Source organism: Triturus cristatus, chromosome 7 (genome assembly GCF_964204655.1).
Source record: "Triturus cristatus chromosome 7, aTriCri1.1, whole genome shotgun sequence".
Lineage (NCBI taxonomy): Eukaryota > Metazoa > Chordata > Amphibia > Caudata > Salamandridae > Triturus > Triturus cristatus.
The window spans coordinates 1,368,484,328-1,368,497,135 of NC_140590.1; the positions used below are offsets into that span (position 1 = coordinate 1,368,484,328).

General features: G+C 42.2%; 1 protein-coding gene across 1 annotated transcript in view; it reads left to right on the top strand.

The window, feature by feature from the left end:
- Positions 1-12,808, top strand: part of LOC146812074 (uncharacterized) — a 236,105-nt gene that overhangs the window by 103,334 nt on the left and 119,963 nt on the right. Inside the window, exon 6 of the mRNA XM_085619083.1 lies at positions 5,940-6,146. Coding sequence (XP_085475209.1) covers positions 5,940-6,146 — 207 coding nt within the window. The remainder of the gene's footprint in view (positions 1-5,939; positions 6,147-12,808) is intronic.

A 12,808-nucleotide genomic window follows, 5' to 3' on the forward strand; every position in this document is an offset into this window, starting at 1 on the left:
GCAGTCTTAGCTGTGAAATGCTTTAAAAGCAGCAGAGCTATAGCAAGTTCCTTGGGTGTGTTGACTCCCAGAAAACATTTTCCACATCAGTTCTGAAAATGTTGGGGCTATTCTTGAGGGCCTTGGTTTAGGCAGAGTCAGCCTTCCCAGCAGTAAAGTAGAAGGTATCTCAGTTCTTTCAGAGCTGCATACACAGAATCAGCAGACAGTACATGGGCCTGTAGGGGTACGAGTCCTCTAACTCATCTTCCTCTGCTACAATGGCCAACAAGCTGCTTTAGTTTGCCCTTAGTGGTGCATGGCCAATCAGTGGAGGGCAGTATTTAGTAGTTTCACCTGGGTAGGCGAACCATCACCTCTGCCAGATGGTTCTTGCAGATTTTTCAAAAGGATGAGACTTACTTTTCTTTCCTCTCTACCCAGTACCCCTCCACACCAGAGTGAATTTCAGACAAGCATGTATCCACCCTGCTAAATGATGTATTCCTTTTGCTCTCCAAGGTTGCCATTGAGAGGATAGGGACTCAGAGAAAGGCGGAGTTGTTAAAAATGCTACTTGTAGGAAGCTGGCTCTGTATATACTATTCCAAAGTAAGGTATAGTGTGCAGAGAGTCCAGTGGAACCTCTAAGGTAGGCAGAGGTAAAAGTAGATAGCACCTTACTCTCAATTTGTGGTAGTGTGGGCGAGCAGTAAGGTTTATCAGGGGGTAGTGTTAAGCATTTTTGTACACACTCAGTCAGCAAATGATGGCACAGCACACTCAAAGACTGAACTCAGGCCAATTTTGTTTGTATAAAAAATATTTTATTTCTAGAACCAAGCAAAGCCTGGCACAGTTAAGTGAAATACTTTGCAAAATATTAAGCTGTGTTTACAAATTGAATGCAAGTTCAAAACGCAGTGGTTTGAAATACAGGTAAGTCAAAATATCGGAATTCCTGTTCAGATTACTTTTTAGTTACTTTTCAGATTTCTTTTTAAGTTACTTTTTCTACTCAGTGTGATATGCCTAGATATTGCACTGGGACATTTCCGAGAGAAAAGGTAAGTAAAATCAGTTTTGCACAATTGTAGTTTTTCAGGTTTCCATACGAATCAACTCCACACTTAGAAATTTTTTCAGAGAGTAACAGTCAATGTATTCCTATGGAGAGAAATGAAGTTATCGGTTACCAGGTAAGTACTCCGTCTTTGGGGTTTAGTTACTGGGATTAGAACAAGGGTTCCCCCAGGGTCGAGGATGCTTTCTCAAAACACCCTCAGCGGCACTAGGGCGGCCTGGTGCAGAGTGCTGAGGCCCAATTTTATCCAATGGTTGGTGGCTGATTATGAGCAGGTCAGTGGGTTGTGGGAGCAAAGCTCCAGGTGTTAGGCTCAGGGCAAAGGGGGATCCGGTTTAGCACACAAAGTGCACCCGCAGCAGCGGCTGGGTGCAGGTTGCTCCCTTGGGGTCAGGTGCCCTGTTGTTCAAAGGGGATTTTCATTTTTGGTTTTAAGCTGCAGGCTCAGTCCAGGAAGACTTCTGGGAGGAACCAACAGCCGGGCAGGTAAGTTGGAGGGCTCAGGGACATAGGCGCATCTCAGGTTCTTTTCTCTACACCCTTGGTGTTCTCACCCCACATGGGGGAGTGGGCACAATCCCTAATCCTGATTTAAGAGTGTCTGCCATCTGCAAGAGGGCGGGCACTGAAGAGTGGGCTTCACCTCGCCTCCCCCACCTGAGGGGTGGGGTTGGTAGAGGTGGGCACACCTTCCAGGCTGGCTACTTTTTCCTGCCGAAAAGGAGGGGAGACAGGAATGGGGCCTGCTCCTGATAGCAGGAGAGGCTGGGGGTCGCATTACAAAGGCTGCAAGGCCTTTGAAACTCCCCTCCCACAGATGGCTCTTCCTGGCCTGGGGGAGGTGTGAACACCTCTGCCCAGGAACAGCTTTGTTTCTGGGCTCAGGGAGCGAAGGTTCCCACCCCAGGGGTCCAGAAACATGTCTCATGGTGGCAGGCTTTTGTGTACTAGTCAGGGAACCCACCAGAGGCTGGTCGTTTTTCAGGGAGCATCCTAAGGGTTTAATGTGCTGACAAGATTGATACCAAACTTCCCTGTTTTCAGTAAAGCCATTATGGCGCTGTGGAGTTCGTAATGACAAACTCCCAGGACCATATACTCTTTGTGGCAGTACTGCACTCACAATGTCTAAGAAATGGCCTAGACACTGTAGGGGTACAGGGCTCATGCACCTGTCCCCTCACAACTGGTATAGTGCACCCAGCTAGAGGGGCGGCTGACCTATGCGAGGGCAGTGGGTTGTAGGCATGGCACACATGGGATGTGTGCCATGTCGACTCTTCACTTTGTTCTGCACCAAAACACGCAGCCTGCAGTGGCAATGTGTGTGTGTGTATGTGTATGTAAAGGTACAGGGCCTCTAAGGGTGGCACAATAAGTGCTGCAGCCCTTGGAGGCCTTCCCTGGCCACAGTCTCCTTGGTACCCATGGTACCTTTTACAAGGGACTGACATGTGGCCAGAGAGGTTCCAATTGGGGATACAAGGTCCAATTTTTGGGAAAGAACACAGGCCCTGGGAACCTAAATGGCAGGGACCCAGGGCACATCAAGTCAAAGTGCATCAGTACTCTGGCAAAAAGTGGGGGGTTACTTCCAACAGAAACCCAGCTTCCTACAACTAGGCACTGTAAAAGGTTATTTGCTAGCCCTTTTGTCTTTGTTTAAATCACCTGTGATGCTATAGTTAGACCTTAACTCGGTCTTGACATTCCTGATGTGTAAAAGTCTTTCAAGTCAATGTGTTGCTCCTTGCTGCATCTCCTGTCCTTGAAGACTGTATTACTCATTGCTCATCCCATGAGTGAACTGCAGGCACTTTCATTGCAATCACCACTACTACCTATTTTTCAGACAATTTGTTGCTGGAGCCCTCCTTACTGAAAGTTGTGACTTTCCACATTGGGCAATCAACCACTCTACCAACATTCTTTCCCCACGCCCTGGCCCTCTTAAAGAGGAGGAGAGGCTCATTTGGTTGGACACCAAATGGGCTTTGATTTTTTATATTGATCATATCAAGGACCCTCGGGTATACAATCAACTTTTTTTTTTTTAGTGTTCTCTGGAGCAACGAATGGGAATGGCTCTGTAAAAGAGGAACTTGTTGAGAAGTATGGCCCTCTGCATTAAGAACTGCTACGTACAGGCTAATAAGCCCCCCCTGGAAGTTGGAGAGACATTTCTACCAGGACCAAGGCCGCTACCTGTAACTTGGCACAAGGAATGCTTGTCCTTGACATCTATTAGACTGCGACATGGGTCTCGGTGCATACGTTCACAAAGCACTACTGCCTTGACAGCCAGGTTGGGCGAGAAGGACATTTTGTCTGCTTTAGTTCTTTATAAGCCCACTCCCCAGACCCTCCACCTTGAGGAGTTAGTGCTCTGGTATTTATTCTGAAGTGAGGAATCTGGGGTTTGATGTATCCACCAGAAGAACACGTTATTTACCTTTAGTAGCACTCTTTCTGGTGGACACGCTATCTAACCATAGATTCCGCACTGCCCACCCAACACCCCACTCTGTGGAGCAGCCTCTTTTAAATATTTTTTTTATAAATAAATAAAAAAAAGTAAACATGTTTGCATTGTGTTGCTTTAAAAATAATTGCCATGACAAAAGCAGTACATAGTATATCAAGTACAAATTGGCATACGATATGGCGATGACGAATATAATACCAACAATCACATAACAATGCAGGTTTGTATAAGGATAGGTAATGCAGTATTTTTTCCTTTTTAGCTGGCTAACTAACAACACATCTATGTGCAGCTGTCTAAGGCTTTCAGTCAGTGAGTTCGGGTGGAGTAGCAAATAGGAGAGGAGTGGCTGCCAAATGTTCTTAGGTCGAGAAACCAGGGGCAGCAGCACTGCATAAATGTCACTAGTAGTGTCACAGTACATGAGATCCCTCATCCAGGCCTTCGCTGTCGGTGGCGCAGACCCACCCCAATGTAAGGAGATGTGCCTCTTGGCTAGTAGCAGGGCGATAGCAATAAAGCGCCAAATCCCAGCCCCTAGAGGGTAAACCTATCTTAACAGCGCGATCAGTGGGGAGGGGGTCAGTTCTGATTCCACCATTAATGTCAGGTGTCTGAAGACCGTCTCCCAGAATGTGAGGACAGAGGGGCAGTTCCATATCAGATGGATGAAATCCGCGTGCTCAGCCGCACACTTCTGGCAGTTGTCTGGCCTAGTTGGATCCATTTTTGCAACTTGTGTGGGGGTAACGTAAACTCTATGTATATATTTAAAGTGAAGTCGTTTGTGCTTATAGTTGCTGGAAATATAGCGGGTCTGCTCACAACAATACGACCACATCTTGTCTGTCAGAGGATGTCCCAAGTCCCCCTCCCAGGCCTTCCGTGCCCTTCCACCTACCTCCGGCAGAGTATCTGGGATAGGCGTTTGTCAGAAGATCAGGTGTGTGCTGTCCGGTGATATAATTATTGTAGACCGAGGAGGAAAGTCCTGTGGTTCCACTACTGAGGGGCGTATTGCGGCGACCAGTGCGGTACGCCTCCTGTGTATTAAAAACTTGTCTAAGATGGATATGTCTCGGTCCTCCACTATGTCTGCACCGAGCGCACATGGCCGTCCACGAATACATCTCCCACGGCTCATAGGCAGCATCGGGTGAGCACCTATTGCGCCAGAGTTTCAGTGGTCAGGGATAGCCATGGTTTATCAAGGATTGGTAGGTGCGAGGTGTAAAGGTGGTCAACCCCGAGGTATCTACAGCGCCTTTCCCAGGCCCAGCATGTGGTTTGTAATGTATAGAATTCCATGGGTGTCCCCACTAGGCCACATGGGAGGACGGTGGAGAGGGGGGAGGTCCGTGCATCCGGATAGTACCAGAAATAGGCATAATGTGTCTGTGCTACTAGATAATAAAAGTACAGATCAGGCACTCCAAAACCGCCTCGATCAAAGGGCATAAGTGAGCGTTTGCCACCCCACCCGGGCCTGTCCACTGGTCCAGACCAGTTTTGTCAACATACTCCGGAGAGTAGCGAAAAATGTAGTTGTGAGTGGTATGGTGACGTATAAAACAAGTAGAGAAAGCGAGGCAAAACGACCATTTTAATAATGGCTATCCTACCACCAGTAGACAGTGGGAGCGTTACCCAGCGATCAATCTGCGTCGATAAGCGATCTATGGCAGGGCCATAATTGAGGCGGACGACTTCTGAAGCGGTACGGTGTAATAAAATACCTAAATACCTAGGAGGGTCGTTGCACCATTGCAAGGGGAAGTCTAAAGTGAAAGGTGCGGTACCATCCGTTAAGGCAAAGATCTCTGCCTTGGCCCAGTTAATGACTATCCCGGAAAAGCCACCAAAGCGAATCACCTCACAAATTAGTGGGGCAAGATTTGTAGCTGCGTCGCGTTCAAATAAAATAATGTCATCCGCATATAGCGAGGCCAAAAGCGCACTTTTTAATATCTGCAAAGGTCCCGAATTAGTAATATGCACACTTTTCAGAACAATTGATCACACTCTTCACAGAGGGGCGGCCGTATATACAAATCTACTCTGTCACTTCCAGGGCAGTATGGAGTCACGACACCACCTAGAGGCGCCCGAGAGCACTGCTGCAGAATTATTTGTCTCCAGTCTTGTGCCGAAGTGATATTCTAAGGTGGGGAATCTCCAGTTAGATACATTATCTACCAGAAGGAACGTAAACGAAGGTAAGTACCTCAACAATCAATGTGCGCGTACACACTATTTTCCTCGTCTTTCCCTGTTTTCCAGCCCCAAGTTGCAGCAAAGTGAAGGATGTTTTAGTTTCTGGCACCTAATTGCTCCATCAAACATTGTCAACTTTTGTAAAAGTTTCTCAATTATGTTTTCCTTTTATTTTAGCTAACTGTTCTAGCAAAAATGTGAATGCTAAGAGAACACAGGAAATGTCAAAGTTGATAGACGTGGAACACAATGAAGGAGGCCACAGAACCTTTCCTTGTAAGATAGAGGGAGTGCATCCCAAGCCACACTACTCCTTCCATCTGCATCCTTCAGGAATTATGCAAAAGGCACATGGATTAAAACATGTCCCAACTTCCCGTCAAGGTAAGTAACGTTTTTTTAAATCATAGTACATAATACTGTATTTTTTTTAACTTGGTCCTCCTTCTTTATATTAATGTATTATTATAGTCTATGAAACATGTCTGCAGAATCAAAGACCATTCTCCAGGTACTTGTATGTGTAAAAGGATGGTTCAAGGTTCATACATGATGTCAACTGTAACAGTAAGGTTTAGGTTATAATTTGATTAAACTGCATTGTTTTCGGTGAGATCTAATTATTAAAATTGGCAGTTTGGAGAGTTTTGTGGATGACATTTCATTTTGTTTCAGAAGTGTTTTCCATCTGAAAAACAAATAATAAACTACTAAATTTCTTTTAAGTACGGTAACGAAAAGTGGACTAAAGAGTCATAATGACTGTTAATATAAAACTGAGCTCAGTAAATTAAAATGACACTTAGGTAAAGGGCCTAATTTAGAATTTCAAGGTATTAGAAAATCCTCCAATCTCCAGGCGAATTTCCTACACAGTGATATCCTTCTGTTGAAAGAAATTCAGCATGTGGATTGTGATCTGTATTTAGAGATATTGGGGATTTTCAGGTCACTCAAAGCACCAAATGAGGCCCACAGTTTTGACTCTCTCTTGAATAATAGTCACATAGATGTGGTGTCTTGCCCTGAGTTGTCTTAATTATATTTAAGTCTGCCAAGAACCATCAGTGATAAAATAGAGAAAAGAGTCCAACACATTGCTTAGGGCGATATTTACAAATTTCCCACTAAATGATTAGCAGGAGTGGGCAAATTCCATTTGTTTTAGTCTGTCAGAAGCAGATGCGAAAGTGGGCAGTTCTGTTTTGGTTCCTCTGATTTCTCATGTGACCTCCCTGGATTTAAAACAAATGGCAGAATGTACATAGGAATTCCCTACTACCCTGGAATTCCTTGTTCCATGCTTTGAGGCATACATTGAACAAGAAGTACTGCATTGTTAGGTACCCTGCCGGGCTCATGACAGAGCATGACATTGGAGACTACATTTGTTTTCTTGCCTGCTAGAGTGTCAGGCAGACCCTGCAGGCAAGTGCTGCCCGCAAGCTTCCCTGCTGGGGACGTTGATTTGGAGAGCACTGTCAGGAGTCCGGGCTATGTCTTTGCCCTAATGAACCTGTCATGAATGTGAGTACTTTGCCCAGTCCTTCACATTGCTCAAGAAAGTAGCACTGCTGAACGTCGTATTTTTCCCCACCCGTGGGAAAGCGATTGAGCACTAATGTCTCTCTTAAGGTGGAAAAAATGGGCGGGTTTTGACTTTTTTAAAATTTGCCCAAATCTTTTCTCCACCCAAATTGTCAGGTGATATCTACTTAAACCTTAAATTCTCTGAATTCTGTCCTTGAAATGCTACAGAGTAGCCAGATTTCACTTGGAGTTAAGCACATATATAAAGCTATATATTCAGATTGCTTACATTTGTAACTCTACCGCCTCATTCCCAAAAAAGGTCAAATGGTTACTCCTGAATGACCATCTACAGCAATAGTCCCGAAGCCATCTTAACTGACTTTTATTTCCTGTTGACACTATTTGATACTTCTGTTCAAAAGTTTTAATTTTGGCTCTCCATGTGCCCTATAAGATTTGTTGCTCTTCTGATACTTTACGTGTCCCACAAGATGGGTTGTTACCCTCTGTTCAACGTTTTCATTTTGTCTTTCCACATGCTCCATAAGACTTGTTGCTTTTCCGCTACCTCACATGTCCCACAAGAGAGGTTGTTGCGCTTGGTTTTTAATTTTTATTTCTGATACCTATACGGGTTATGTTCATGTTTTATAAAACTTTTCAAATAAATAATTAATTGCGTTTTAAGAAAAGCGCTCCAGGTTTGCTTCTGTACTGTTGCACACATATGATGTTTTTTGCTCTCTAAATGTAATTCTCCAATTTTTCCTGCCATCCCATCCTGGGTGCATACAATGTGGTAGTATCCAGTTATTTGCCCCATATTATTAGACTGAAGCCACCATATTGAAGGGACTACATCTTTTCTAATAAATATGGTATTATAAGCAGATCAGTGTAAACCCCCCAACCCCCACCCTTCTCCTTGAGTGGGCCACAAAATGAGGACTTTTTTTCTTAAATACATTTACACGCCTAAATCATGGCTGCTATATTGTTGCTCTTGAAACGTTTGCCCTTCAAACACATGCGCTGGGGAAATACCTCACCAAGCCTTCTTAGATACGTTAATCATCAATTTCTTAAGTTAAAGCTTTAGTCAGATTGTTTGACACCCAAGCCTAAACAATTCTCTTATTTCTATTGTGGTGGTGACCAGGCAAACGTCAGGGCGAGGAGCTTAACTTCTTTACTCCTCAAAGCGGCAAATAAGTTACTGATTCATAAAGACCCTGAGAGCACCATTAGCAGTGACCTACTTCTGCGTGTGTGTATTTTCTGTGTGTTAATAAAGAGCTGGAAAAAAAACAAGTATTTGCAATGCATTTGGGTTCACATTTAAGAGAGTTTGAGATATTGGCATTGTAAATGACAATGCCTTTTATTTATGTGTTTATTTTTAAAACCTAAATAAAAGGCATTGTTATTTACAATGCCAATAGCTTAACCTCTCGCAAATGCGTAATTTATCTAGTGTAAATAATCGAAATAAATAAATCGTGCTCACAAGCTCTGAGTAACATTACATGTTACAGAGGCAGTCCCTGAAAATAGGTGGAGCTTTTAAGCCCATATTCTGAAAACAGCATGTCTGACAGAGACAGTGCAAGCGCTGCTTAGGCGAGACCTAAAAGTAGAGTGGTTCAGTTGGCCACATGGCAGGAGGCATTGCAGTCACCTGTCAGGATCCTCTCTGACAGACTGGGCAGGCTTGTAGCAGTATATATCTCATGTTAGATTTACCTTTGGCAGGCTGTCAGTATATAGTGGAATATTCCACTAATCGTCAACGTATATCAACAAGAAGCTGTGAGTCCTGCTTAATGTAGAAGCGAACCTCGAGGTCACAGATATCTTGCTCAAGATGTAGCAAGTCCCCCTGTGTAAGGCACAAAGCACACCTACCTGTTTGGAGATGCAGGCTCCCCTGATAACCACCTTAAAGGTCTCCCAAAGGGTGGCCATAATGGTGTCCTCCTTGCATTATGCTCGAAATATTCGATAATTGCCATTTTGATGTCCTCGGGTAACACTTGGCCATGTAGCGCTCCAGGGGCTGACCTACCCTTTACATACTACTCACATGCACACCACTAGCTCTCCTGCATCAGCAATTTCTTCCTCCCAGCAGTAGAAGTCGCCTCTGTTTCTCAAGTTCGAATGCTATGAGGTTACTCTGACCACTCTCTATTGGAGCTGTGCCTTCGGATGGCAGACATAGGCGGGGTGGGACTTGAAATCTGAACTCCCAGTGGTTGAGGGATGGGCCGATGGTAGACCTGCTTCATGATGCAATTGCGGTATGCTTCGAGCTTATAGAGGGCTTGATTCCCTCCCAATCTTCCCTCTAGGAGGCATTTGAAACAGTTCAGAGAGAGCATGGCATGTCCTACTATCAGAGTAAGGAAAGGGAGGGAGACAAAGGTAATGAAAAAACAGATTAGGTGTCTAGATATGCACTCTGGTCATGCACAAACAGAGGAAACATTCAGGCAGCTAGAAATACTCAAAAACTCCTTGCGGGGAAAGATGCTGGGTTCCGCCTGCTATGCTTGACGCCACTTCCAGCAGAGAATATACGAATGGGGAGATAAAGTAGGCAAACTACTCTATTGGCTAGCTAGCAAGAGATTAAAGCAAAACTTAAAAAGATACCAAATCTGTTATACAATCTTGTATTCTAGTTTTGACATAGGCCATTGATGTGGTAAAATGTTTTTAAAAATGTGTTTTCTTTAGAAAAACATTTGGAGTCCCCTGTATCTGACCTTCTTTTGGATTTTTTTTTTTTTTAGTAATCCTGTGTATTTGGTGCAGTTAAATCATTTATCATTTCCTGTACCAGGCAATTATCATAGCAATGTTATGCTTTTTTTACTTAATCCTTAAGCAATCGTATTTCAAGGTATAACAATAATTCATGTGTAAATTAGGTAGCCCTAATCCACAATCCAGTTTAGGGAGAATTTTTGTGCTCAGTGCAAGCCTGAAGCATTTATTGGCCTAAATAAAGTTAGAGAACAGACTCTTGATCTTTTTAAATGCCCTTTGTATACAAAATACATGGTGCAGTGGAGAACACAAAAGTGAACAGTGAAAAGTATTGACATTTTGTTTTAGAGCAATCCTACTAATTATTACAAGAGAAAGATCTTTGCATTTATCAAAAATTGCTCCAACTCTCCTGATCAAGGGAGCGTAGTTTAGGACATATGTGTCTAAGGATTTTTCCAAAACTAGAATTCTCACATATTGTTTCTTTTACTGCCTATACACATTAGCGTTTGTCTGTGGTAAAACATCTATTGTGGTGTAAAAAAAAAGAAGTCAAGTTTTCTCTCTTCACATGTTTTATTTTACAAGAGGATAACTCCCAACATTTGCTAAAGTTCTCCTTAACGTAGTGTAAAGTAAGATTAACTACTTTAAAAAGTAAAACAATATTGTCAACTTGTAGTTTTAATTTCAAAGTATTTTGTAGTGGTTTCATTTCTGAGCTATGACTAAAGGTTCAACAAATATAAAGAAATAAAATGAGTGACATGGTACAACCCTGTTGCATGCCCCTTTACACCTGACTTCATCAGCTAGTACCAAATTCACCATAATTTCAGCCTCAGCATCTGTTTGGAGATTGACTGCCATCACTATAAGCTAGGTAGCTGAAGCAAAATGCTGCCAGGATGTAAACAAGCAATGGCAAAGCAACCCGGTCTGGCTTTGTCTGCCAACCTTTTGTCAATTCTTTTGTTTTGCCATAGTTTTTGCAAAACGTTACTGTTCAGGAAGTGGCTGGTGTTGGTCAATATAAAAAAAAATCTGACTAAAGGCCAAAATGTTTTTGGGTCTCAAAAAAGCACACATTGCCATAGTACTCGCTGGCACTGCAGGGAGTAATTTTCTGTGTGGATGTGCTCATTTTTAAAGGGTAGCATTCCATAACTCATAGTGAAGTCAGCAAATGGCTGAAGTTGGCTGTAAAGCATCATTGATTGTGTTGGAGAAACATGTTGATTACAAAACATCAGACAAATGGATGAAATATGGCTTAAAGCCCCTCTAGATAACTGTGCCATACACGTACTTTTAGTAAACTTTAAAGGTATAGACTAATCTAAACCTAAAAAAAGTAAATCATTCTGCATTGGCTGCCAGCCACTTGCCTTTGAGAAAGAAGGAATGAAAGAAGAAAAGAACTAAAGAAAGAAGGCAAGAAAGAAGCCCAAAAGGAAACAAAGAATTAAAGGCTAGGAAGACCAAAAAATGAAAAAAAAGAGGCAAGGATAAACAAGGCAGGAAAAAGAGAAGACCTCAAGGAAGGAATATGGAAAGAAGGAAGGGAAGATGAAAAGAAAATGCAAAAGGTGAAAAAGAAGGAAAGAAAGAAAACGGAAAGAATAAGAAGGATGGAAAAAAATAAAAGAAAGGGAATGCAAGAAATAAATTATAGAAAGATAGGAAAGAGTGTACAACAGAAAGAAGGAACGATAGAAAGAAAAAAGAACAAATGAGAGAAAGAAAGGAAAGAAAGCAAGACCAGGACAAAAGCAAGAAAGATAGAAAGAAAGAAAAGAGATAAAAAAATGGAACGAAAGAGAAAAGAAAAATGAGAAAAAAGGAAAAAAGGAAGGAAGAAAGAAAAGTGGAAAGAAAGAGCAATAATGAATGAAAGAAAGGCTACATGGAAGGAAAGGAAGATGGCAAGAAGGCAGGAAGGAAAGAAAAGAAGGAATGAAATATTGAAAGAAGGAAAGATGGGGCAAAAAGAACCAAATGAAAGAAGGAAGAAAGGAAAGGAAAGAGAAAAGCGGAAATAAAGATGGAAAAAGCAAGAAAAAAGGGAAGAAAACAAGAAAGAGGAAAAAAGTAAGAAGAAAAGTAAGAAATAATAAAATTAATTCTATCTAGATAGAAAACAGGGAAGGAAAGAACAATGGAAAGAAAGAAATTAGGAAAGAAAGAAAAAAGAATGGCATGAAAGAAGGAAGCTAAGAGAGGGAAGAAAGAAAGTACGAAGAAAAGAAAGAAAAATTGAAAAAAGGAAGCAAAGATGGAAAGAAAGAATGAAGTAAAGATAAAAAGAAAGGAAAGGAAAGAAGTAAAGAGGGAAAGGATAAATCTGAAAGAAGGAAAGAAAAACAAGAAATAAAATAAAGCAGGAAGGCTTGAAGGAAAAAAGAAAACAAAGAAGGAAAGAAAGGTGGAAAGATGGAGAGAACTAAACAAGAAAGGAGAGAAAGAAGGAATAACAGAGCACAGAAAGTCAGAAAGAAGGAAGGGAAAAAAAAGACAAGGCAGGAAGTAAAGCGAGAATGAAACCAGGAATGATGGAATGAAAAAGAGCGAAACAAATGAAGGAAAGAAGGAAGGAAACATTGAAAGAAAAGAGGAAGGAAAGATGGAAAAATGACAGGAAAGAGGGAATAAAGTAAATAAGGAACAAAGGCAAGAAATATGAACAAAAGGAAGCAAAGATGGAAAGAAAGAATGAAGGAAAGGTGGAAAGCGAGAAA